Raw genomic sequence first — 27,935 nt, forward strand, 5'->3', positions numbered from 1 at the left:
AAACGTTGTCATGTGTAGTGTAACGTACCCTGAAATGAACATGTCTCGCAACGTTTTTGTTGTAGTCACTGTTGCACAAGTAGAACCGACTTCTACTTCTCGCAACGTTTGCGGCAACGAAAAATTGCGATACGTGTTCATTTTAGGGCATGTTACACTAAGCAACTGTTCGTGCAAGTTGTGTTGGAACAAAATTGAGAGATAAGTTTGCAAGAAAAATTGCCTAGTGTAACAGCACCTTTAACCGGGGGTAATGGCCGTAGTTTTTTACTCCGAAAAGAGCCGACGGACTACCACATTACCCATATATGTCGTTAAATAAAAGAAAAGATTCTTGCAGTTATCTATGCAACAAGAATGTGGCGAAAAACTTTGCTGCGTTTCTTGAGAATACAACCAAAATTTGACAACCAGACACACGTACCTTCACCGTTACCCGTTAGGTTCATCAGAGTTTTTCTGTGCCAAACGAAAATTCAAGCAAGCAAATTTTCACGACAATTCCAACATTCAAGCAAAAGCAAACCAGTATCCTTCGTTATTCGAGCAACAAATCAATATCAAGAGTGTCTCAGGTTAAATAAGACGTAGCAGTTATTCGTGTGAAGTTCCTTCCAGGAACTTTCTGAAAGAATCCAGTGATGTGATTTATTTATTTATTATTATAACACTGAAGTGTCCCATTTTCTTCCTGGACTAGATTCGATCCCAGTCTCCTCTCTTGCAAGAAATAAATCTTAATGAGGGTTGTGGGGGATGCTGGGAACGGTGAGGGAACTAATAAGGGAAACAAAATCATACATGCATAATGGCACACTGGAGCTTTATGGGTTCGATCATACTGTGTCGACAGTTGCTTTTGCAGCAGAAAGTAAAAGACACTTGTTCGAAGGCCATGTTTCACACTACAAAAAATTAACTTGAAATTTAAAATAGTTATACATTGTGTAGTAAATGTCGCTTTCTACAACAAAACGTCGCGTTATTTGTTTCATGGTTTCCCCGGGGTGGGGTTTTCTCTGAGTTTTAGAGGAACAACGTATTCATCTGGTCCGTCTTCCAATCCTTCATTAGGGAGCGCGTCATTAAATCTTTTTTCAGCCTTTATGGTCTCCCGTGCTAAATGCATTCGTCTTTCTTCTGTGCCTTCATTTGTACGTCTTCTTCTTCTTCGGCGCCAAGCATCACTGAAAAGATAACAGATAGATTAGCCACCAGCCGCGGTTCCCTTTCCCCTAGAGATTTAACCAGTTATTCAGAATCATGACTGCAGTATCTTGTTCAGTCCTCCTTTCATGTGATCATTAACTCATAACCAACGAGATGAATAGGCCGATCAGCGCCGAGTTTGTAATCAGTTCATGTAAGGCAAGATTTCACAGGATAATTGTTTCAGAAACTGTATTTGAGTGGGGATAAGGGAAAACATGTCACGGAAATTGGAATCTTGTTTCTTATTCCGTTTTAAAACGTGGGATTTCCAAATAATGTAATAACGGTTTCTAGCATCCAATGCCTGGGATTAAGAACCTATTACATTCCTGAAAAGTGCAGTATCCCGTGACAAGTATATTGGGGTGGGAGAGGAGGTTCGACATACATCAATTAATAAATATATTTCGTACACTCCTGCTCAAGCCTCGCCAATAGTCCAGTTTACAGTCGGTGTACTTTATGACCTAGATCAGTTTGAGTGGAACTTCAGCTGGAATTGACTTACAGTCGACTCCCGATAACTCGAACCTTTTTCAATTTCCCTTGAAGGTTCGAGTTATCGGGAGTCGACCGTAATTTGTTTTGATCAGTGTCGCCTAAGGGCTTTTCATATGTAACTACGGTATACAAGACATGCAAAAAGATGTGAGGTATCAAAACAAAGTGCATTCCAGCCTCACTTCCACGCGAAGGCTAGGTCCCTGAGGAAACAATTGTACAATGAGCTGTTACAAGGTTGGTTTCTTTTCAATTGTCACGTAAATTTTGCCCGCTCACGGACGTAAATTTAATTGCCTCTGCGTACGTAAATAAAATAATTAAAAACATCAGAAACCATCGCAGTTATATATGCAACTTTTGCAGTTCAGAAAGCCTTGAAGGAGCAGATCATTTTTGTGATTTTGCGATACGATGCCATGGGTTTGACTCTCGTTCAAGCCTGAATTTTTTTCAGGCTTTCTTTCCGTACCTGTTTAAGCTGCGTAAATAACTAACAACTGCTGTAATGTTCGCCGATTTAGTTCTTTCATCCACAGTTTAAATACGATGAACTTCATATGTTTCACTCAGTGTATAAAATTTTTGTTGTTGTTCTGGCTTCTTGTCAATCACATGGAAGTCGCATGGCCAAAAGTTAGCACCAAATTACTCTGAAAAATTAGTAAATTTGCCAATGCAACAGAAAGCCACAACCACTAACAGTACTTATCAACTATTTTTTAACGTCACTTCTTTCTAACTTGCATGCGATCAAACTTCTTTATTTTAGTGGTATTCAATTCCTGTTAAATCCACAAATCCACAACATCATCGAAGGGGAACCCGCGCGCGACATGGAGACGCTTCAGTGGAGATTTAGTGATGCGGGACAAAGTTGCTTGGAAAGTAATTATTATTCAGAAAGGTGCAATACGCTCTTTTCGAAGTAAAAATTCCAACATTGTTTTTGTTGTTGCTGTAATGCATTGCTGGTAATTACTCTAAAATATTGTGCTTGAAATAATGAGTTCAGAGTATAAGTTTGCTCCCGGCCCCCGAGGGACGTTTAGCGAAGCGCCCCTCGGGGGCCTGGAGCGATGAGAGGCGGGCTGTATTCGCAGGCTAAATAATGCTCATCAAAAGTTGTTTTGTTCTGGTACCAATTCAGTGTGAAGCAAAAGTTCAGTTTTGAACTGTTTCCTTGGAAACATACTACCGATTACAATATGGCCTAACTGGTTTTCAAGAAATAATAGATTGTTTTCGTCCGTCAACACGTATTTTCTTAAATTTTGACTTTCAGTTACCCTCTCGCCAGGAATTGACTGGAAAAAACTTGTTTCCCCGTTTTTGATAATTTTTGGTGAAATTCCGCCATGTTTCAAGCTGAATTTGTACCAGTTGAATTTTTTATCCTTAATTACTTTGGAGCCTGTTTACAGGTTATGAACCTTCTCGTTACGAACATTACCTGTCTTCGACAAACAGAGATGAAATAAGAAGCACTAAAAGAATGGCGACGCAGCAAAACTTGATCATATTTCTGTGAAAACAAAACATCCTCAAGTGAGTTGTCTGTACCAGGTGTTCAGATAGCGGGAAACGGCACAAAGAAAAAAAGCGACGCTTGCGAACAATTAAAGGCCATTAAAATGGGAGCTCGCATCGCCAATTTCTTCGCGCCCTTTTCCACCATCTGAGCGCCTGCAACAGGCTAAGAGTGCACAGCAAAGCGTTGATTGGTGGACTTCAGTAAGGGTGCGTTTTTTTGTGAGAATCCAAAAACGGATTTGTGATCTCAGATCATTCGGATCATGGTGCATCAAAGGAACTGGCGAATCCTTGTCCAGAGTGGATTCGTCGGTTCCTTTGATGCACCATGATCCGAATGATCTGGGATCACAAATCCGTTTTTGGATTCTCCCAAAAAAACGCACCCTAAGTGTGAACTTATTTGTTTTAAGTTGTTTCGCGCGAGCTACTGTATCACTTTCCAAACGATGCTTTTCAGTTGGATTCTCTCGGACGAAAGGCTAACACACGAACTTCCTCAACTCTTCCTCACAGATGTCTTTCATCGATTCGGCGGCACTTTGCTGCCTTGGTTACGGTCAGAAAAGAAGGCAATTCTGGTTTGGAAGTTGAAGCTTTTTTGTTTCAAATTTAGGAGAAAACGGTTAGTTGAAATCGCTCAGGGGTACACAGCTCAGTTTAAGCAGACGCCATTTCCTTTCATTCACTCGCAAAATAGCATCGTTCCAAACACACCTGTGCGCCACTGATTTCGTAAACCGGAAAAATAACTCTTTTATAAAAGGGAGCTAGAGCATTGCTAGCAATGAACAAGCATGGTTACGGGCGTATGTGATCTTACCTTTGAGGATAAACCCGCAGCAATTAAACAGATTACACCGCGTTCTGTTCTGCCAACTCTTGACTACTGCACTTGATTGTCCGTTTTCCGAGTAACGATCTGATTTGGGACTTATAAACCAGCTCTCTGAATTCCCAATGGTCTTGACAACAATGACTACACAATAATCTAAGATATAAAACAAAAAGACATTATTTTCGCTCTAAAATAGGGTGAACAATTACACCGTTACACCGACCAAGAAATAACAGTAACGTCGAAGTAATTAACAGCTGAACGCTATGCTGTTATCTGTTGGGAAAATAACAACTATCAGCATCCAAGGAAATGTGATGTTACATTTTAAGCCTGGTAAACAAATGAGAATGATGTATATTGCACTCTGTTTTTTTTATAAGAACCTTTTTTATAAGAAAGTCGAGGCTGAGATTAACCAAAATTTTAAGAACGTATTAAGAACATTCCTCAGGCTGAGAGTCGATTAAGAACGTCTTTATTTTGCTAACAAGATGCCTGCTATACTGGCATTACGCGAGATGCTGGGGCTGATTCATTTATTCCAACTGTATGCTTCGCCGATTGATAAAACTATCCTTGCTAATGGAATAGTTTGAGTCACGACGATCGCGTTACGTTGTTTTCCGTGTGTTACGCGACTCAGACTATCAGCGGAAATTTGTGGAATTCCATTACGATAACGTAAGCTTCTCAATGACCTCTTTTCAGTCTCGCGTCGTGGTCTAAGACTGTCAAACAAAGCACGATTCCTTCGCAAAGAACTCACCAATTTCCACCGTTTTACGTGTCGGGTGCTTCTTAGAAGTTATTCTTTCGATTTACGGCTTCAAAATGGTGAAATTTCCCTTTGAAAACGGCACACTTGAGTCCAGAACATGTTAAAACAATATGGCGCGACTTAATCCGTCTTTAATAAATATATCAAATGATGCATTGACGTCACACAGGTAGGGGTGAGTGGGTCCCCTCCCTCGCAATATAAGCGACAAGAATGGATTTTGATTGGCCTGCTTTTGTTGAAGACAATCAAAACAATACATCCCGAGTAGGAGAGGGGAGAGTTTAATGAATAAATTAATGTACCGATTTGTGTATACGACGAAGAAAAAAAACAAGATGCCTGCTTTACTGGCATTACGCGTCATGCTGGGGCTGATTCATTTTTTCCAACTGTATGCTTCGCCGATTGATAAAACTATCCTTGCTAATGGAATAGTTTGAGTCACGACGATCGCGTTACGTTGTTTTCCTTGTGTTACGCGACTCAGACTTTCACCGGAAATGTATGGAATTCCATGATTACGATAACGTAAGCTTCTCAATGACCTCTTTTTAGTCTCGCGTCGTGGTCAAGGACTGTCAAACAAAGCACGATTCCTTCGCCATGAACTCACCAATTTCTACCGTTTTAAATGTCGAGTGCTTCTTAGAAGTTATTCTTTCGATTTGCCGCTTCAAAATGGTGAAATTTCCGTTTGAAAACGGCACACTTGAGTCCAGAACATGTTATAAACAATATGGCCCCAAATTTAATCCGTTTTTAATAAATAGATCAAATGATGTGTTGACGTCACACAGGTAGGGGTGAGTGGGTCCCCTCCCTCGCGATGTAAGCGACAAGAATGGATTTTGATTGGCCTGCTTCTGTTGAAGACAATCAGAACAATACACCCCGAGTAGGAGAGGGGTGAGTTTAATGAATAAATTAATGTACCGATTTGAAGCTACGACGAAGAAAAAGAAATCGTCCCGTTTTTAGACACGGTATGCCCCCTCAGGGCATCCCGCGTAAAAAGAAATCGACCCGTTTTAAGACACGGTATGCCCCCTCAGGGCATCCCGCGTAATTACGTGGGATGCCTGTGCAGCCCACGTTATAAAATGGGGGCCGTTTGTATCCACAAATGCGCATCTTTCAATTATTAACTCGTTTTAGATGTATCAAATTCAGTTTTCTCCTAGAGGGGATCTTTTTGTCTCGTATTGTCCTTATTGTCTTTAACAAAAACGGTCCAATCAGAATGCAATATTTTAGTGTATGTCAGGAGGGATCGGACGGGAGTTAATTACTATTGTGATTATTCAGGTCCTAGTGGTCTCTCGGTGGAACTGAAAAGGATTGACTTTAGTGGCGTGGCCATATTGTTTTAATGTTTTAGATTCCAATGTGCCGTTTTCAAAAAGAAAACTAACCCTTTTGAAGCAGTAAATCGAAAGAATAACTTCTAAGAAGCACTCGACAGTGAAAACGGTGGAAATTGGAGAGTTCAAAGCGAAGGAATCATGCTTCTGTTTGACAGTTGTAGAACCATCCAGAATACGTGGGGGAAAGATCATTGATAAGCTAAAACACACATCGCATGACTTTGTCGATTTGATGCTTAAACGCAACTTGAAATCCACTTCACAAAAAGATTAAAGGTTTGATTGTCAATTTTACTAAAAGTTTTCATTTAGGAAAGCTTTTTGCCTGTTTTCTTTCTGTTTTTTTGATGAAACGAAAACAATTTGTAATCTTACACTTTTATTTACATAACCAGAGTAGAAAACGTGAGTCACGCCACGTTATTGTAATAGAATCTCCGGTACAACGAAAGACTTTTGTATGAGAAGCAAAAATATGATGAAAGTTGTCAAGTTTTCATGTATGCAAAAAGTTACGATTAGCAGTGAACTTTTCAGATAAAAAGAGTGCTCCTTTCAGCTGAAGACATTTTCTGGCGGGAACTATTTTTAGGCGGCAAAATTTCAAGTAGCGCAACTCAATATCACGCAATCTTTCTGACTAAAACTGTTCAGTTAGTTCAATCGCGAAGGGAGGGAAGGTTAAAAAATCGGTGAGGCCTACAATAAATGAGGCCACTAGTGCTAAACATAGTCAACGCATCCCACGTAAACGCTCTGAAAAGCGTCTTGTCTGTATATAAAATCAAGGTAACAAATGTAAATTAACCAAAATACTTAATGGCATGTAACAATCAGCAGTTCTTGATACCATATCTCAGCAGGCAATGCACTTTGATAGGCCTATCGCGTCCGGTATACATGTAGTGTGTACTGTGTAATTTAAGAACATCCTAAGCACGTTTTCAGCCTCAAATCGCAAAAAGAAAATATAAGAACGTTCAGCCTCAGCTCCAAAATTAGACGTTCTCATAAAAAAAACAGAGTGTATTCAGCAATGACACAGGCAAACTCGGAAAAAGTAATTCCGAGTGTTCCTATCAGGAGTCGAACCTAAGACTTTCCGATGCTCTACTGAACCACTGAGCTACAGGAGACCCGTGGGAGCTAAGGCCATTAAACTAGCTTCATGGCACAAACATTCATTGTTCACCAGGCTTAAATATTGCTCATTGATAATTGATAACTCATCAAGAGAAAACAAAGAAAATTACTACTGTGACCGTGGTTTGGATATGTGTTCCTAATTACCATAACATTTTGAAACTTTAGCCTTGAATTTCTCCAAGAATTATAGATCATTTAAGAAGATCAAACACTTGAAAGTGCGTTTCATCAGATATCCAAACACCTCGAAGTCATTTAAAAAAATTCGGCTGCGCCTCGCTCTCAGTGTTTGGGTATCTGATGAAAACCGATGAAAAACACCTTCTCGTGTTTGATTTCACATCACATTTCCTTGCCATAGAACAAACATCCATTGTTCACCAGGCTTAAACATTTCATCACATTCCCTTGATGTAATATTTTAAGCCTGGTGAACAATGGATGTTTGTCCCATGAACCTAGTTTAATGGCCTTAGTTCCTACTAGTCTCCTGTAGCTCAGTGGCCAGCATCCGAACTAGTAATCGGAAGGTCTTAGGTTCGACTCCTGATAGATGCACTCGGATTCCTTTTTCCGAGTTTGCCTGTGTCATTGCTGAATAATACATCATTCTCAACTATCAGTATCTTTGTTACTTTTTGAAGAACGTACGAGTACTTATAGAAGTGGTTTTACATCACTGGAGAAAAGGCAAGGCAGCAATTTCAGTTTGGTAAAATGTAAGCTTACTATTTCGTAATCCCGGAAAAATAAGACAACATTTACGTATATTTTGCTTAATTGTTCTCTTTGGGTCATTGCCGGGTTCCCTTGCCAAATCCCTTGTGAGATAAATTAGTTTGCTTGAAGTGACATCAGTAAAAAACAGTAATTAACTGTGTTTGCTAAGCCACCGCGAGAAAGGCACCCTGAAAGAAAAGGGCCGTGCCTTTGGAAATATTGGAAAATATACTTCCCTGGCCGTGAAATCAGCCTTGCTCTTTTTTTTAGATTATTTGAAGTGATATGGTTCCATGCCAAAACAAGCAAACACTAAATTTGTTTCATTTCACAATCATTGTGATTTCAACTAGCGTAGGACGAGAGACAAGTAAGATGTTACGCTCGCTTTTCGTCCTAATGCGCCGATCGATTCGAATCTTAAACATCACCACCCCACCCCCCGTACGGGCATACCCCGGATATTTGACCATTTTCCTTACCCGAGAAGTACGGCCGTTTGACACGAAAGGCCTTTCAGAGGATACTGGTGGCTTTGAACTTTACTTCGGTGGGGTGGGTAAATTGAACCAATTTTTTGTGATTTCAGTGAAGTCAGCGTTTTCACTGTCCCGCTAATACGATAGGACTCCATTTTACATATCTAAACGAGAAGTTTGTTGTGCGCAGTCACGTGATCAGCCGCAAACACCCAGAGAACAAAGTTGCGTTACTGTCGCGCGAACGGTACGTGTGTGCTTCTAACGGCTAATTTCAATGTACCGTTTTATCGCCCGAGTAGTAGGTTCAATTTACACGTTACAATTTGTGAACTTTGTAGTTGGCAACATCCTGGCTAAAGTGGGCCTCAGCATTGAACTCCTTCGATTTCTTTTTCAGTCGGTGCAGCGCGGCGTGACAATCAGCCGAGTCAAATAAAAACTCTAGCACAGTGCCACAGATTTCTATAACATCGGGCCGATTCCCCCTCGCTCGTTCACTTTCTTTATTATATTCGGCCAAATCGGCGCCATTAATTGGTACATGTACTGAAAATAACCTTAAGCCAGCAAGAGGAACTTTTCAGATGTGGGCAGTATTTTCTCAGTGCAAATATCAGTGCCGGAAGGTATCCTGCAATCGTTTTTTCATTGGAAAAGCAAAGGCTATGTGCACGTGATGTCAAACTTACCAACATCTCAGCCAATAATCTATCATGGTATGATCCACAAATGACTGTGTTAACCACTATATTCCATTGTGAATCTTCCCCTGGTATAAAAGCCTGGCGCCAGTTGTTCAAAGCCCGATTAAGCAAATCTTGGATTAACGTGAACTTTGATTCGAGTTTACCTTGTACGTATACCAAGCAATAAAGATTCTTAAAAAAGGTTTTTTTTTTCTTTATCATTAGCTTCAAATTAGTTTACAATAAGATCAAAACCTCTGTTAACTGTTGATCGGGGATTAGCGTTGAACGGCTTTCGGACAACCGGACCTTGGTTTGCAAACGACGATTTGTCGGTCTGACAGCGTTGGAACTAACATCGTACGTGCGTTTCAGTTTAGACGCCCAATGTTGATTTTTATCGACGTGGCAGTTTCGTTGAGAGCGCCCGCCCGACTCGACAAAATATTTTGCACTGAAAGAGATTTTCTGAATCGGGCCGATTTTTATTTCACGAAAATCGGCTGTAATCGAGTACCAAAATACACGTACGATTCGCGCTCTGATACTGTTGGGCCAATTTTTTTTTTCTTTTGGGAGGGGGGGGGGGGGGGAGGCGGGGGGGCAGCTAGCTGAAGCGTGTAAACCGGCTGGAAGGAAATCTTCGCTGAACTGCTAGCAAGTCTTTTTCTCGGTAACAAGGCAAGTAAGCTGGACACACAAGAAGCTTGGAAAGACTGGGGCAAGAAAAGGAACCCGAGGGGTGAACTGGGAAGGAACAGGCGCCACAGTTGGCCTGTTTTGTATCTTCACGTTCTCCCTTTAAGCCCCAAAAGAGAACCGCATCTAGTGTCCCCTCATAATTGCACTACACGATAATCAAGAAAAGATCACCAAAGATGAAATTCGTGCATCTAGCATCACAGGAAGTCTATGGAGAACAGCAAGACTACAGCGTAAAAGGTCGTGTGGCAGAGTTTGTTTTGCTTCTTCACTTGCGTCAATTAGCCGGCCGGTCCACTATCTGCAAAGCGACTGCTGCAGTCATAAACCCCAGCTACGAACGCTTGGTTAAAAAAAAAATTACCAAGAAAGTTAGCAAGGTAATTTGGCCACTTTAAAGAAAATCAACAGCAGCACCAGAGTTTCTTGGAAACTAAGCCCACTTATCTTAAGGGGGGAATACACCTAAATCTGAATGAAATTAAGAGGTTTTAGTAAGGGATAGAAGAAAGAAAATTAGTTTTGGAACACTAACAGACAGTTGATACCCACGCAAGAGCACCCCAGGTTGCTAGTGGACTAACGGCTTGGTGTCCGTCTATTAATTATTAACTACAAATTCCAATTTTAAAACTTCACTAAATCTTCAATATTTCTTATTTCTCTTAATTTTACCAATCTTTCTAGAAAAACTGCTCCTCCCAAATATACCCAAAAATCACCCAAATATTCACAAAATACCCTACAACACAGATTCACGATATGATGATAAAGTTTTTGGATTGCTTGAAACGTGAATGAGATATTTCCATTAAAGCCGTATCAAGTGGAGGGAAAATGGTGTTCAGGTGTAACTCTCCCTTAATCGCAGATATGACATGAGTTGACATGGTAATTTGGCCTAACGCTCGAAACCTCAGTTCTTGAATCTCCTTGCGGTGGCCAAATTACCTCAGTTATCAACTGTTGACAAAACCAAATATTCATTTCCACTCCCCACCAATGCAGCACCACAGTTTCCTTAGCAACCCACCCCCTTATCTAAACCCCACATAGCCACCAAAATCACCACTCAAAACATAACCATTTTTCAAAGTTTATTTATTTTATTCACTGGCTTATTCCTCATCTTCCTCCTCGTCGTCATCATCATCCTCAATTTCTCCTTGCTGCTTCAGAAAATACTTCTTCTTCTGAGCAACACGGGCCTTGCGTTGCTGGAGGGACAGCTTCTTGCGGTTGAACCTGGAAAAGAAAATTTAAAGTTTGGAAATTTAACTCTTTCCACAAATGACTAGTACCTTTATTCTAATGGGCTGTCCAAAGATGATAGGTTTGAGCAAGAGAAAATAAGGGAACAGAGAGGGAGACCACCAGTATAGCCCTTGAGATATGTGAAGTTCATTTATGTTATTTTTAGACGTTGTGAAAACGGAAGTTTGTTTCCTGAGACGTATGTAGACCCCTGTAAATGCCACTTAGGGAAGCCATACCGAATATTCAACAGCCCCTATTACACAATGCGACGTTGACCATTTGTGGACACCTCAGGAAACCAACTTCTGTTGAAAGGATGTCTAAAATAAATTAAGTGAAGTTCACATATCCCAGCCAATGCCCCTAGTCTCCCTCTTTGTCCCCTTATTTTCTCTTAGATTGAGAGAAATAATTAACAAGTGATCAGCAGATATTTCTCAAAAAAACCCATAACTTGTCAAGTCCAGTTTTTAATTGAATGCAGCCACTTGTTAGCAAAACTTGCCAGTACATTAAATAAGATGACAAACTGCTCTTCACATTTTTCAAGGAAATAGTTTCGAGCCACCTAAGTTATTGGGACTTTTAATTAACAGACCCAGGGCTAGAACTCAAGAATAGAATAATAAGCAGCTAAGTAAAATCATGCCAACAACCAGTCAATTTGGCCAGTGCCCAGCCACAAATAAAATGCCTCTTAACTTGGCAAATATCTTAGGGGAACAATGAATCCCTTTCAACTATCATGTTTCATTTTGTGGGTTGCAGAAGTACACTGTCTAGCTTGCACATTGCATGTACCTCTTTGGTGTTATGTCCTTCTTGGGAGCAGGCTTAGCTTCAGGATTCTCACGAATGAGATCATGGGCCTTCTTGTACAGCTCCTCAATCTACAACATAATCAGAACCAAAAGAAAAAATAATTAACATTTTTCATTTAATGCAGCAGACTCAAGGTCAATGTGCAAGTAATTTCTTTTCAAAGTAGTTAACGATGCAGTCTAAAAATAGGCACCTGATCTGCTTCAACGCCATTCTTGATGTACTGGGAAAACTGTTTCTTGTAGGCTTCCTCATCTTCTTCCTTTAACTCCTTCATGTAGTTGGCAACATGCTGGCCAAAGATGTGGTTGCGGTGGACCTCAGCATTGAACTCCTTTGATTCACTATCATAGCCAGGGAAGCGCTTCATGCTATGTAGAGCAACAAATCAGGATTATTTCACACTACTGATATAGCGAAGAGACCTTGTTAACAAGGTCAACTCATCACTACATATGATTGCTTGGCTTCAAATAACTCATGAAATAACTTTTCAACAGAAAGCCCTTTAAAGGAAACCTCCACTCTCGAAACATGTTAATGTTACATTATTGAAAATACAATTTCTTTGAAATTTCATTGGAAAACATGGAAATGATATTTCAGTGTCGGAAAAACATGATTTGATTATCGGCTATTTTCGCTTTTAAATTTCCCGTGCGCCGCCATCTTGGATTTCATGACGTAATAAGGTTGCTCAATTGTTTTACACAAAAGAACTTCTGCTAAATAACAATAGCGGCAACCATTACACGTCATAAAATTCAAAATGGCTGCGCCCAGGAATATAAACGCGAAAGTTGTCGACAATCATATCTAATTTTAACACACTGGAATGGCATTTCTACGTTTTAAACTAAAATTTAGAATTTAGACACTATTTCCAACACTTACCCGTCAATTTGTTGTGAGAGTGGAGGTTCCCTTTAAATCCAACCGTCTTACTGATACAATCAAATTTTTATACATTCTAGTGGCTTAAATTAAAAGATTCCAAGGTATTTTTAATTTTTTATCATATTTATGTGCTGAAGAAGCCCGGATGGACAAAACGAATGCATTAAAAGACAGCAATGAGAAAGGTTGCCTTCCAGTCCTATTTGCCAGCAAAAAAAAATGTAAAATGAACACGTCTACTGCCCGTTTGCCCAGGCCATCATCACCATTACCATCACATACCTGTGAGGGATATCCAGGCCCCCATCAACAGCTCCTTTTAGGGCACCAAATACCCTGGCTCCAGTGCTGGTTCTGGCCAGTCCTACATCCAAGAAGGCCCTGAAGGCCCCTGGAGATCCCTCCACACTTTCAACATTGTACTCATCACCGTTTACTTCGTCTGCCCCAGTGTAGATCTCATGCAGGTTCAGTTTGGTGAGCAACTTAAGAGAAAAGTGTACACTCGTCAGACAAGACAAACAACATGGTAGGAGTGTCATCTTATACAGTTCACATTTAGGTCTTCAAGTACCTCATTAGTGACAGCATCCAACCAGTGCAAGATCTAGACTTGACTTCCATTGGGACTCAGAATTTTTAATTTGTAGTCCCATGGGTAACTGGAAAAAGTGAACTTACTATCACAGAAAATGTTGTTATGTTTCCAAGTATTCCTCCTTTTGGAGAATAAAAAATTGCAATAGTTGTTTTCACTCGACTCATTTTGGGGGCTCAGAATTAATATGAATAGTCTTGTTTCAACCTACACTGATGAAATAGTCAAATCATTCCACACTACTCCATATTTAACTTGACTCCTTGAATAAATGCACAATTTATTTTCCTATATTTTACTGATATACCTCTTATAAACATTTTTTTCTTGTAAAACATTTGCTAATTTAGTTATTCTTGTTGTTCTCTTTCTCTTTAATTAGCGCATTGCAACTTAGCAGGCAGAAAAACTGATGTATAAAACATTAGACAATTATACAGCTAAAGTTGTAGTTGAAATTGCAAAAATCCTATGCAAATCAAAAAGTAGTAAAAAATAGGCACTACTTGGTGCACTGAGGCCCATGTCAGTCTGGAAATACTGTGATAACATTTTCATTGATGCTTATTTCCTCTTGCTCAGTGTGGAGCAATTTCACAATGCCCTCACTCCAGGATAAGAATACAACAAATCCCTTGAATGTAAACCCTAGAATAAAATTTTCATTTCAACTAAGGCAACAAAGAATTACAGTTCAAGCGTCTCCCAAACAGTGATATCGAAACCCTAAGAATGCCAAGCACAGCCCTAAACTATAGGTTAGTGGATTTCTCTTTGCCAGATTCCAAGCAGAATATTACAGAACGAGTGATGGTAAGAAAGCAAAACAAAGAGTAGAACCCTATGTATACACACTAAGACATTGAATGCTGCATTTTTCAAAGGGTTAAAGGCACTTTTACACTGGGCAATTTTTCTTGAAACTTGTCTCACAATTTTGTTATGATACAAGTTGCATAAATTCCTGCCTAGTGTTACATACCCTGGAATTATTCTGAAATGAACATGTCTAGCAATTTTTGTTTTTGTTCTTTTTTTTTGTTGTTGTTGTCGCCGAAATCATTGTGAGAAGTAGAAATCAGTTCTAAGTCTCACAATGGTAACTGCAACCAAACTGTTGCCAGATACGTTTATTTGAGCACATGTTACACTTGGCAATGACTCTGCCAACTTATGTTGGAACAGCACATTGAAATAAGTGACAAGAAAAATTGCCTAATGTTACAATGCCTTAAGGCAGCAAAGAGAAACACATGGCAACCTTTAAGCTCAGTCATTACATGAGAAAGATGTAATGTTTGGACTTAAACACTATGCAAGACACATGCTGCAAGCCAGTTAAATGACAAAACTTTCCAAGAGTCATGGGTTTCATTCCTGTCTACACTTCAGATCTGTTTTTACTTGTGACTTGCTGAATATTACATCTTTCTTATTTCACCAGATTTCTACATAGAATGTTATGCCAGTAGTATAGTATGGTAACAGTTGTACTTACACGACGTGCCAGCAGGAGGCCAGTGCAGTAAGCTGCAGCATAATTGGTCAACCCGACCTTGACGCCATAACGGGGAAGTTCATGTGAATAAGCTGCACAAATTATAACATCCCCTTCAAGTTTGGCATACGCTACCTAAAGAATAACCAGTGACATTCATTGTAAGCTTATGTCACACAATTTACCCTTTTTTGTTATCCTAAAAAAAAAAAGATTACTGAGATAATTAACCAACAATAATTCTAAAAAGTACAAAACAATGCATGGAATTTTTTCCCCCCAAATTGAAGCTTCATTACCTCTAAAAAATGCATGGTTAGCCCCAATTTTCTTTTTGGATTCCAATAACCTCTACTAAGATCTTCTTCTCCCACAATACAGTCGAACCTGTATATAACGGCCCTATATTAAGCGGCCACCCTCTATTAAGCGGCCAGTTTTCAAAGTCCCGATTTTTTGCTCATACAAACGCTGTATTTGTTACCTGTATTAGGCGGCCACCTCTATTAAGCGGCCGCGGCCACCCTGTAGCAGTCGTATGTTTGTCTTTCTTTGTTATTTTAACCTGTATTAAGCGGCCACCCTTAAATGGAAACTAAGCTATATGTTATTTTATGCGGTATTTTATTGTGTTTAAAATGCGATCCAGCATCACTACAAAGAAATAACATGCACAAAGCTACTGTAAGCTGATCAGATATTCGGCTGTCAGATGTCGGCATGGTGCTGAAGTACAGTACCATATCCCGAACGTTAACAAAAAGTTTGTTTTGAATATGCTTTACTCTTTAGCAAGAAATTCCTCTTTAATTGGCTTGTTCTTCAGCCATGTGGCACTGAACATTGAGCATAACAACTATGAAATGACGGAATGAGATATTTTGTTGTGAACTGTAAGTCATAGAAATAGAGCACTGTATACCGTAGAAGGGTAGAGGACAATTTATTGCATAGTACTTTTACACAATGTTACGTATATTATACCGTTAAGTTACAAGTTGGCACTGAACTTTGTTTAAAGTATTGATCGCTTGAAAGACTAGAGTGTTAATTGTCCTATTGTTTCCTTGCATGAAGTGTTTTTGTATGATACGCCATTAAAATTGACATTAGACAACGCCCAGTGAGTATTTTTAGTGATCCTGTATTAAGCGGCCACCTGTATTAAGCGGCCAGTTATTCAAGTCCCGAGGGTGGCCGTTATATACAGGTTCGACTGTAGTCATAAACTGTGCAAAAGAGGCACCATCCCAAAGCAATCAGCATTTCTCAAACCATCCTAATTAGCACCCTCCTTACACTTCTAAAAGCTCCCATGTGGTGTATGTGAGCTTTACCAACCTGACAAATGATGTCCTTGTTTGTAAAACGAACAACAAAGCGGTACTTTGGAGTGTTGTATTTGTTTTTATCCTGGGTCACCAGACGTTTTCGGGCAAAATAGTCAGTTTTACCCTCTGAAATAAAATAAGGGAAGCAACCACGTGACAAAATTAATCTTAAACTCTGTTTTGCTTCTAACAAATGGTTGCAAAAAACTTATACACGATTGAAAACAGACAAATTTTTCAAATAGATGTAACTAACCTCGTCGTCTCTTGTATTTGACCTGGAAACGCTTAAAGTACGCTTTGTTCTTGATTACTTTGACGAATCCCTGTTTGAACAAATCGAAAAATCATAAGAACACAGATCTCAGACTAGCGATCTTCATCTCAAAATATCTAAGCCATCTCGACATCTTGTTACAAAACATCACCACCAAAATAAATAGAATTCATTATATAAGTAAGGTAACCCGTTCTTTTTATTCAAATCTTACCATTTCTAGGCTTAAAGATGGGAATTTATAAGACACTCCAGGTAGCTTCGGCTGGAGGCTGACAAAAATTAAGAGAGGAAGAAGGGAAGCGGCGCGCGGGGTTTAATGGGAATGTAACTACGTAATCGGTGTACCGGAAGTTATTGGGCAAGAGAGAAAGGACCCTGGGACGAGTTTGGTTATTGGGAGGCAAAAACTACAAATTCATTTCTTTGTAAAACAAACGCAGCAATATTATGTCCGCCAATTTCAGCTCGCCCAATTTATTAAGTAGTCAGCATTTATAGAACTAATGTCGAAGCTCTCGTAAGCGACCACCTCGGGAATAAGGGAAAAAGTGGTCGTAACTCAGGAGCTGGTCGCTTACCAGAATGCAAACTCGTAAGCGACCAAAAGCTGAAACAATAGAAGCTGGTCACTTACCAGAGCTTTTAGCATAAAGCTTTCTACCTTTGTCTCAGGGTAACACTCTTGATCCAGCCGTAAATCATCTTGAATTTTAAATTCGAGATCAGTAATCTACGAACATTATCAAGCAGTGCTACTTTACTTGTAATACTGTAACACTAAACAGTAAATGTGATTTACTTTTAAAGTGTTGACGTAATACGTATCAGAATCTTTGAGTGGTCGCTTACGAGAGCTTAAAAACAAAGGAAAAGACTAGTTGGTAATTCCCAAAAGTGGTCGCGGTGGTATTTCACAACAGTGGTCGTAACTAAAGCTGCTCGCTTACGAGAGTGGTCGCAAGGAGAGCTTCGACTGTATTAATCAAGAATATCAATGTTAAGGGGTTCGAGGTTGGAACGCGCCGCCACAGAACGCGTATCATATCTAGAACCAGCTGAAAACAGGAAGCCCGACGTTAAACTTGGGCGGTGTCACTCACTTCCGTTTCATCAGGAAGTGGGGAAATCATCAGGTGGTTATAGCTTTCAGGGAAAATGAAAATTTCAGGATCACGTGGACATCATAACCCTTACTAGACTTTTCAACTTCAAGAGCAACGAAAAACGACTTAACAAGGTTTTTTTTGTTATTGCTGTTGTGAAAAAGACATGCGCCTTTTTTTTGCCCATGACATCATCGTGTCGTCACCATTTGGGAAAGTCCCCGGAGCCCAGTCCCTACTCTTACTTCCGCGAAGTAAATATGGCGCCGACGTGTGAGAGGTTCTAGTGAAAAGTAGAAAGGTTTCGCTCCTGCGACACTTTGTCGGCAAGAATGGCAGATGAAAGGGATACAAATCTTGTCCTTTATAGGATCTCTAATGAAATGAGGCTCCACGACCTTCAGAATTTGAAGCATATGTGCCATGGACGTATTCCGCTCGGAGAACTCGAAAAGGCACAGAGTTCAAACGATCTGTTCCGAATTATGTTGCAGAAAAGGTTGATACGACCAGGGAATTTGACCTTTTTGGAAGACTTGTTGAATCAGATAGGAAGAGCCGATTTAGGTGGCAAGATTCAGACGAGTGGAGGAGATGCTACCATGCAAACTGAGAGTGCATTGCCAAGGAATCCTTTGGAGGGAAGTTACAGAACCTTCCTGATGAAACTTTCTGATGAATTAACCAAGGACAACGTCGAGTCGTTGAAATTTGTTGCAGATCTACCAGGTATGCATCATTCATTGTTGCTTTGACAGCGTTTTGGTAGGTTGAAAAGGTCTGTGGCCAAAACTGAAGAGATCAGACCAAAGTACAGTATGGTAACACTTGAATTTACATGTCCATAGTTCTGACAGTGTTGCAATAAGTTTAATTATTGTAATGATAATTTAAAACAGAAAATTTATTTCATTGTCCAGTGTACTATTCAAATGCAAGTATACATGTACTTTATCAGATATTTTTTGTTAAGGATTTGTGTTGTTGTTTTGTAATGATAATTTAAAACAGAAAATTTCATTGTCCAGGTTGTGAACTAGTGTACTATTAAACTATATCTACATGTACATGTACATACATTTACTTTATCAGATATAGTTTATCAGAGCTGGGCATCTTTCTGTGTCACTAGATATCCCATTATTCACTTAGGCCATTACCATACAATGAGCGACACAATTTTTCAAAAGAGTAAAAAAAAAATGATTGCCACTCTACTCCCCTTTCTCAGGTTTTTCTAAGTTTTAGTATGCTTTGCAGACATTTTTAAGTGACTTATATCTATCTCAGTCTTGTAATGATGCCTTCAGTGATGTCACACAAAGAGCACAATAATGTTTCCCTTGTAATTATTGATTTGTCAATTTGTCTTCTACCAACTCAATGACTGACTTTCACAGGAAAAGGAAATCAAACATTTCTTGGGTGTGGCCGCAAAGGTCACACTCCCTGATCCTAGCAGTGAGTCAGCTTCTTTATCTCTGATCTCACAAATTGAAAATTGTTCAGCCCAATCCATAATGTCCTTATATTCCTATGAGTAATTATTAATTTGTTAATTTGTCTTCTACCAACTGAATGACTGACTTTCACAGGAACAGGAAATCAAACATTTCTTGGGTGTGGCCGCAAAGGTCACACTCCCTGATCCCAGCAGTGAGTCAGCTTCTTTATCTCTGATCTCACAAATTGAAAATTGTTCAGCCCAATCCATAATGTCCTTATATTCAAGCTATAATCCCTAAACTCACCCAAAGATTGTGTTAGACTCCTTGTTAGACCCCTTATTTGTACTTGACAAGACTGACAAAACTGTGTACTAAGTGGGCACATCCATAAACCAGAATTCAACTGTACAATATCCATACATGTACCTCCCCTATGGATGGGATTTTCTCTAAGACCCCCTCCCCTCTGAAAAATTTCAATTTATCTTCATACCTTTGTTTAAAGTTTTTGAGGGTAGCCCCTCTTGGGGGAAGTGGATATTTTCTGGAACTACATAATCCAGAATTTTAATGCAGGTTGTATGTTTGAGGAAGAATAGCAGTTGCCTTCAGGAACACAAAAAGAAGGGAGCTTTCCAAATGAACAAACCTAAAAGGGGGAGGGGGGGGGGTCCAACTTGAAGCAAAGTAAAGTATATTATATTGTTACATGTACATCATAGAACTACATTTTCATATAAAGTGCAAAATCTGACATTTTTTTGGCCCCTTTTTTGGGGAATTGGACTTTCTGGTAACACTACTGTTAAAATGCAATAAATAATCCAGTCGCCAACGTAGGTATCATGTGAAATAAACACAGGTCATTTCTGACAAGAGATGTCCAGTTTTAATCTTGTTCAATGATAGAATTAAATTACATGTATTGTTGTAGATGGGATTGATGAGAAAGTCCAAACTGGAAAAGACTTGTTCAAGCACCTAATTCAGAGTGGGAGCATGGGTCCAAACAATTTAAACCATCTGGTTCAAATGCTTCACGAAATTCACCGCAGGGATTTAGCAGAGAAAGTCAGGAAATTCCAAGCAGATGGTAGGTGACTTTGATGAACATTATTAATTTTTGCAACTGTGTGATGCTTAGGGTGCGTTCAATTGACCGAATACAATGTTGACAACGGGTCCCTCATAAGAGGTTGTTGGAGTTAATGGAGTATATTAAAAATCACTCTTTTAATTATTGGATGTCAGTGATAGTTTGCAGATATGTCTTCTAAATTTACTTTAAAAGAGAAATCTAACTGCTGTTCTAATTGTTATTCTGTAATATGATCAATCGAATGCAACCCTAGATACTTAGATTAATAATACTTGTCTAGTCCTCCTTTGTAGCTTGCACTAGTGATGGGAGAAGTAGTGGTCAGTTTTCAGTCTATGAAGATGAGCTGGGGCTACCAGCTGTTTGACTGTAAGCAAAGCAGCCTCTTTAAAGCTAGTGAGTAATTATGTAGAGCTACATGTAAGTACATGATTAGGAAGAAGGTTCCAGATTCTCATACATCTGGTGTCTCAAGCTTGTGTGATCATCCATGTGGTTAAGTCTTAAAAAAAGTCTGTTATTGTTGATTGGTTTTGATCAGTTGATACTGTAAAATTCAAAATATGTGAAGGTGCACAGGAAAACGTACCTTAACGCTTATCCGCTAAACGGGCAAAAACATTAAGCATCCATTAGTCATTCATTAGAAAGTTTCCTTAAACACGTTAGAGGCGTTACCCCAACGGTTAGATGTTAGCATCAGGCCTAGGGTCCAACAAATATTTTTGACAAAACTTGGCCGTGGGCAAGTGGGATGACCTGGTTGTCCAATATATAGTACAATGGAAGAAAGTCTAGCAAAATCAATTCCTGTAATTTGCAAAGTAAAAGAGTCACTGAAGAAAGAACAATATTCTAATGCATTTGTACCAAAAGCAAAATTGCAGGTGACCGCAACATATTTCTTTATTTGCAACAACATGTTGACTTTATGGTTTAGATAAAACATTTTTCTTTACGATGAAGGTCGCTATCTGTCTCATTCGTAGAATATACAGACAATAAATTCCGCCGCGTTCGGCATCCACCATTAGCCAAGGAAATTCCTGAAGCCACCTCATTTGGAATACATGTACCCTTTTGCATCTTTTGGAATCATACTCCTTGTCGTCATATTTTGTCTTCCGTTTTGCATTTTTTTTGGCACTCGTGTTACTGGTAACGGGCTTTGGCCATTTTGTGACAAACTTATCCATAATCGCACGATAATAGTAGAAGACCGCAGGGCTGCAAATAACGGCCGGTCAACGGACAATGTCCGGTCAAAATTAGGTATTGACCGGACAAATCCTTGGATTGCCGGACATCTTGTCCGGTCCTTTACCGACTCGTTCAGAGAAATTTTAATTTTCAACGATTTGATAATCACGAGGGACAACATTCATGTTTCCGAAAGAAAACAAAACGAATTAACTATGATAAAACTATAGACAAATTAGTGGTCGAGAAATTCCCGGTAGTCGCAAATTTCCACGATGTCATCAAGTCCTGTCGCGACCGCAACGCGACCGTTATTTTATTTACTTTAAGTGTTCCCAATTAGTAGAGGGTTTTGCCTTTGGCTAGATAGCATGATTGACTCTTAAATAAAGTGATTGATTGTTTGATTGATTGAATGATCGGAAAGCACCCTCACGAAGAATAGTCTCGCTGCACCGAGAATACTCCACGTAGCATTTGTTGCAAAGTGCGAAAAGAAAACAAACTATACGTTACTTCCGGCACACCCTGCAAAACATGCTTGGTTACTAAGCTTTCTGGTGATTTCATCACTCGATGCAACTCAAAAATGGAGCGTATAACACAAAAAGTGGAAGAATAAAGTTGTCTTAAAGGGATTCTAAATGGCAGAAAGTCAGCGAGCGCAACAGTTGTACTTGGAATAAGACACCATGCATTTAATACAATTACATACAGTGCTGCCGAATTTCGAAACCCTTAGACGATATGAATTAAAGTTGTGTTTCTTGTTTAAGTTTACATTTCAGTTAACTTCTTTTTTCAAATTAATTAAGAGATCGATTGAACCCTTCAGCTTTAATATGTTCTGCACATTTTACTTAAAGTTCAGTTGTAGAAATGATGTGTCGATTGCCAAAGTGTTATTTTTAATTGTAAGTGATTTTGCCAGATGCAAAGCAAAACGGACAATTGCGGTTGTACATGTATCTTGCGTAACCGTTCCACGTACTGAATGCGAGGCTGCTTGTGCAGTTAAGAGTAGTAAAACTATCAACTTGTAATTTTTATTGCCAAACCGACTTGGATTCAGTTGTTTTTTAGTTATAAAAGGATTACTGTGCAATTTGGTTTCACTATCGCAAGAGTTGCGACTGTTAAAATTTGACCGGCCAAAAACGGGTAGTGTCCGAGCAAAAACATGTTTGACCGGACAACGTGACCGGCGCCTGCCCGTTAGTTATTTGCAGCCCTGGACCGCATTGTTAGGGGAATAGTGGTCCGGCCTTTTGGCCTCTACCGGGAAAAACCGGGTCTGAAAGTTACAAAGCACGTAAAAATGGGGATCAAAACTGATAAAAACACAGAACGAAACTTGATGACATGTTGACAAAAAGGTCAAGAGTGCAGCCATTAGCAAAAGACATGTATCCGTTAGCTGTTAGCATCAGACGGTTAGAAGGGACAGCATAACCGTTAGCAAAAACTCTGTATCGGTTGGCATGGCTAGAGAAGCTGTTAGGATCCGTTACAATAAACCAGCATCCGTTAACGGGTAAGGATTCCGTTAGAATAGCATGACATCCGTTGAAGTAGAATGTGGTGGTCTAAACACAGTGTGAAACGAGAGCCTCACGGAGGGCAGTTCTTCCAGTTGGCTTCCATTTAGTTCAAAACAATCATGAGAGATAGCTATCTTTTGACAAGAAGTTTGGTAATTATTATTTTGATGCCCTAATGATTGATAAATATAACTTGAATGAAACTCAATAACGCGTTCATACTTTATTATTATTGTACATGATTTAAAACGAAAGACGTCTGCCGCTTTCAAAAACAGAACAACATATAAAATCATAACAACGATCGTCATTATATGAACTGTTTTTTTTATTTATTCGGCCAAGTCCAGTTGTTACGAGGGCTTGTAATTTGTTACTGTAATTCATGAACAAATGCCATAAATTGACGAAACAAACACGGTGAAAACTTGACCAAAATGGCCATGTGATGTATATTTAAAAATATGTTCTGCGAAGTAACTGAAAACAAGGTCCCCTAAAATCTCAGATGTACATTTATTTATTCTTAAACATCCCTATGAAAAAATAAGCACTCCCAAACTTAAGGGCTGTTATGGCCAGCTGTTTTAAGATGTCAAGTCATTACTTCACTAAGCTGTTTTCAACTGCCATAAAATCCCAGCTTATATCCGGGGAACTTGTAAGTGGAATAAAAAAATGCTTTGAAACAAGCTGATGACAAAACATGCTTTATTTCACTACAAGACCAAATTCAATACTCTAACTTTAACTGTAACTGTCCGGAATATAACAAGACAAGATCAGACTTTGATCTCAGTTCTACTCCACAAGGTTTTCCACTTCAAATTTGTCTTGTTCATCATCACCAATGTTATTGTCTTAGTTATCTGTCTCAAGATGAAACTCCACCTCTTCTTCAAGGGCTTGATCAGCTGATGGCATCTTATAATAATAATTATTTATTGGGAATAGATGAGCCTAGAGGCAGAATGGGGGGGGGGGGGGGGGAGGGGGGGTTATAACCAGAATGAAAATTTTGTTTATAAATAGAAAAGCCTATAGCCAAGAGGGCTTGTGACAGGGGTTTTACAGTATTTCTACACTTAAGCCCAACCAATTTTTGCAATGTAAAATTCCCTTCAAAATTAAAACTTCCCAAGGTCCTACTTCCACAGACAACCTTCCCCAAAAAGAAGCTGTTTAAGAAAGTCCCTTGAATCCTCTGGATGCCATCTGTGACACATATACAAATAAAGTTTTTGTTACTACATGTATTATCATTGTAGTTATTTTGAAATGGAGTACAAAAAGACATGGTGTTGATTTGATCCTTTCCAAGTACCATACTTTTGCCTGTTTCCCTAAGTTCTTCTTATTTGTAGACCCCTTTTAATTTTCTCAGGCAACAGGTTCAAATTTAACGGTCAGTGCACATGTCTGAGTACTGAATTCCATTGTACTACACATGTGAGACTAAACAGAGTCTGTTAGCAGCACTTCAAGTTTTTGATGCTAACATGTGTAATGTGCAAGAAGATTGATCGCTGAGAAGTGAAAATGTTGCTTTATAATTTATTTTAGGAGGTTTAACTCCAGCTCCAGCTATCATCAATCAACCTCCAGCTCCACAACTTAACATACCAGCTGCGAGAGAGACACAACTGCCAAGACCAGCGACAACTGCAAAGGAACCAACAATGCATCAAATGGGCAAGTCAAGATCACCAACTGTTCCTTTATTGTCTCCTGCTGACTTCATGAGACCTCGAGCTCCACCTAACGAGAACACCGAGCCAAGGTTCCCCGTTCAGGTAATGGCAAATCCAGCAGAATTAGTGGAACCCCTGCAAGGCCTAGGAGTCGACCAGGAAGAAGCAATGCCCTCATATCCCATGATGCAACGTCCCCGTGGAATCGCTTTGATCATCAGTAACGAGCACTTTGAAGAGAATCCCTCCCTGAGGGACAGGCAGGGCAATCAAAAAGACGTCGACCATCTTCAAGAGCTGTGGCAGTTTCTAAATTTTGAAGTGATTTTAAGGCAGGATCTTGTTTCACAAGAGATCTACAATGCCATAAGGGAGGTTTCAACCATGGATCACAGTCAGTATGACTGTTTTGTTTGTTGCTTGCTGAGTCATGGGGCTGATGGAGGGATCTTTGGTACCGACTGTGAGCTGGTGGAGATTAAAGATATAACCGCCTTGTTCAAGGGTGTGGCCTGCCCTACTCTTGCCAATAAACCCAAACTGTTTTTTGTCCAGGCTTGCCGAGGTCAGAATTTTGACAGGGGAGCTCGGTATGAGGCCGATGCAGCAGAAGTTAGTCCAGAGGACGCCATGCGACACAATGCTGAGCCCAATGAAAGCCACTTCCTCCTGGGCTATGCCACCCCTCCAGGTAATTTGGTTAGCTTTGCATTTTGATGTTTGTATAATTTTTAAACATGTTTAGATAATGTTTGAAGTAAGTAAAACATATCAAACACGAGGAAGAGTATTTCATCCGACTTCCAAACACGAAGACATGGGTTGATAGAATGAGAGGCAGCAAAGTTTTTTTAACAACTGCAGTGTGTTAGGAAATTTAATGAAACCCTCCTTTGAGTGTTTGATATAACTTCTCAAATCATTAATAATTCTTGGAGAAATAACAACAACAACAATTTATGTACACAAATTCAGATGATATAAGGGGCTTGTCCCGCAAACAGCCACAAAGTTAGTCGAGGCAGGAAACATGCTGGAAAACGGAGAAACTTAACTTTACAGAAATTCAAAGGAAAAGTTTGCCAAATTTAATGATAACTATTGTAGTTATCTGCAGTGATTTCCTTTGTTTTCTCCTCATGGATTATTAATGATTTGAGAACTATACATTTTTTTTATTTTATTAACAAAATGATATTTTCAAACTGCAATTTTGTTAATGAGCAATAATTGTAAACATCACCCCACCAGTTCAATTATCATAATTATATACACTGTACCGGTAACTATAGTTTTACAGTGTAGTTGTTTTAATTTAATTTCTAATCAAAGAGGAAAGTTTAGAAGCCATGCATCTGATTGGAAAGATAGGAACTGGACGGGATTCTTTCACATGAGAATTTTGCAAACTTTTTCAGTTGTTTTAATATTATTAAATTAATCTGCATGCCTCATTTGGTATTAAAATTTGAGTACAGCAGCAAATTGATGGTAGTTTGCGATGGTCTATACTCTTCTTATACACCATAAAATGACGCCATTAGATCTTCAAAACTCAAGTGAAACACTGCCAAGTTTTGAACATTTTATGGTGTCATTTTATGGTCTATAAGAGCATAGACCACAGAAAACAGCCATTGATTATTTTTTTTTACAATGATGTGGAAAAAGTACGAGCGGAATTGGCTTTATTTTCCATTGAGAAAGTGCGCACATTACATCTGACATCATTTTTATTGTCTGTACTCTTAATTATAGACAATAGTTACAAGCCAATCAGCACACAGGAATTTTGACAGTTTTTGTAAAAAGGTTCTTATATTTGATCATCTCCAGGTTATGTAAGCTGGAGAAGCCAAGTTCATGGCTCCTGGTACGTGTCTAAGCTGTGTGAAGTTTTCAGAAAGTTCTGCGAAAGGTTTGATGTGATGACCATGATGGTGAAAGTTAATGACGAAGTATCAGAGGCATTTACAAGGCAGGGCTACAAACAGTGTCCTGCACCGGTCGTCACCCTCAGACGGCGGATCTATTTCAATAACAACTAAATAGCCAATGCAGTTAAAATAGCTGTTGTTTAAAAAGCTAACTAATGTAGGCTCAAAAAAGACCGTAAATGCCTTAAGATAAGTATGAACCAACATTTGCCAACACTGTGAAGTAACCATATGTAGAGATAGAAAATGAATCATTTTGATTGTGAATGTAATTCTGATTAAGCTGCTCTGAAATAGGCTAAGTGCAGTGTTGAGTGTGTCAGAGAACTGGTCATGTAGTGGTTAGTACATGGAGTAGATGGTCGAATCACAGGTCTCCAACCTCATAATGTGGTGTTTTTAAATGGCAGTAACTCTCTCGCTACCCATGTGTTCAAATGGATGTGAAGGCAGGCCACTTGTGCCACAGGAAACACACACAACCACAGCATAACTCAGTTTCTGTAGCATATTAAGCAACAAGGAGTATTACTACGCCTTATTACAGAATTATTCTGAGCATTCTGTTAGGTTTGCTCGCTGTCTAAGAGAGAGCAAAGTTTCTTGTCAAAGAAAATAACACAATGCCAGGAGCCCATTAATGGGCTGCTGACAGTGCAATTTTTTTTTGCGTTCGTCTGAAAGAACTTGTGCGTTTTTCAATGGAAAGTCTGGAACGAACAAATAACTGAAAAGTGAGACTGCAGAGAGACACCTGTGGGTGTGTGAGGCTCGCGCGCGAGAATCCACGCGCGAGTATGCGCATTTGGAGATTCCCATATCCCCCTGTCAATTTCTGGGTGTGACTATTTTGCAGTCTTCAGTTAGTGTTTGGTTAGGAACTGAGAAACAGTGAGGTTTGTAGTGACTTGCAAAGTTGGAAAGTACATGCCTCCCCAAGGGGGGTGGGGTGGGGGGTGGGAGGAGTACTCCTCGAAACTTTTAGAAGGGGTGAGCCGTGCGGTCCTCCAAACCCTGATCCTATTTTAGATCAAAATAAGTACCTTTTCAATATCCTTTAGTGACTGGCCTCTAAAATCCATTCAGTAAAAACCAGTAATTAACTGTGTTTGCAAGGACCACCGTGACAAAATAAAAGAACCGGATCCTGTAGTGAAGGATCTAATCAGCAAACAATTGTAGAACAAATAATCTAAAAAAGAGCAAGGCTGATTTCACGGTCAGGGAAGTATATTTTTCCAATATTTCGAAAGGCACGGCATTTC

General features: G+C 39.4%; 2 protein-coding genes and 1 long non-coding RNA gene across 3 annotated transcripts; 1 reads left to right on the top strand and 2 right to left on the bottom strand.

Moving 5' to 3' along the window:
- Window positions 1–298: 298 nt before the first annotated feature.
- Window positions 299–3,258, bottom strand: LOC146463843 (uncharacterized). Its single transcript, XR_014856785.1, has 2 exons — window positions 3,167–3,258; window positions 299–1,187 (listed from the first exon to the last, which is right to left on the bottom strand). It is a non-coding gene; the product is annotated as an uncharacterized LOC146463843 (long non-coding RNA).
- Window positions 3,259–11,052: 7,794 nt separating this feature from the next.
- Window positions 11,053–16,928, bottom strand: LOC146463844 (large ribosomal subunit protein uL18A-like). The gene is made up of 8 exons (XM_085083962.1): window positions 16,863–16,928; window positions 16,628–16,697; window positions 16,382–16,497; window positions 15,041–15,175; window positions 13,227–13,429; window positions 12,241–12,418; window positions 12,027–12,115; window positions 11,053–11,213 (listed from the first exon to the last, which is right to left on the bottom strand). Exons 1-8 carry the CDS (start codon window positions 16,863–16,865, stop codon window positions 11,087–11,089), a joined length of 921 nt encoding a protein of 306 aa, XP_084940088.1. The 5' UTR covers window positions 16,866–16,928; the 3' UTR covers window positions 11,053–11,086.
- A 1,051-nt stretch (window positions 16,929–17,979) lies between these two features.
- Window positions 17,980–27,114, top strand: LOC146463845 (caspase-8-like). Its single transcript, XM_085083872.1, has 4 exons — window positions 17,980–18,483; window positions 20,137–20,295; window positions 24,606–25,424; window positions 26,570–27,114. Exons 1-4 carry the CDS (start codon window positions 18,087–18,089, stop codon window positions 26,779–26,781), a joined length of 1,587 nt encoding a protein of 528 aa, XP_084939998.1. The 5' UTR covers window positions 17,980–18,086; the 3' UTR covers window positions 26,782–27,114.
- Window positions 27,115–27,935: the final 821 nt, after the last annotated feature.

Source organism: Pavona decussata, unplaced genomic scaffold (genome assembly GCF_977016875.1).
Source record: "Pavona decussata unplaced genomic scaffold, jaPavDecu1.1 SCAFFOLD_174, whole genome shotgun sequence".
NCBI classification, from domain to species: domain Eukaryota; kingdom Metazoa; phylum Cnidaria; class Anthozoa; order Scleractinia; family Agariciidae; genus Pavona; species Pavona decussata.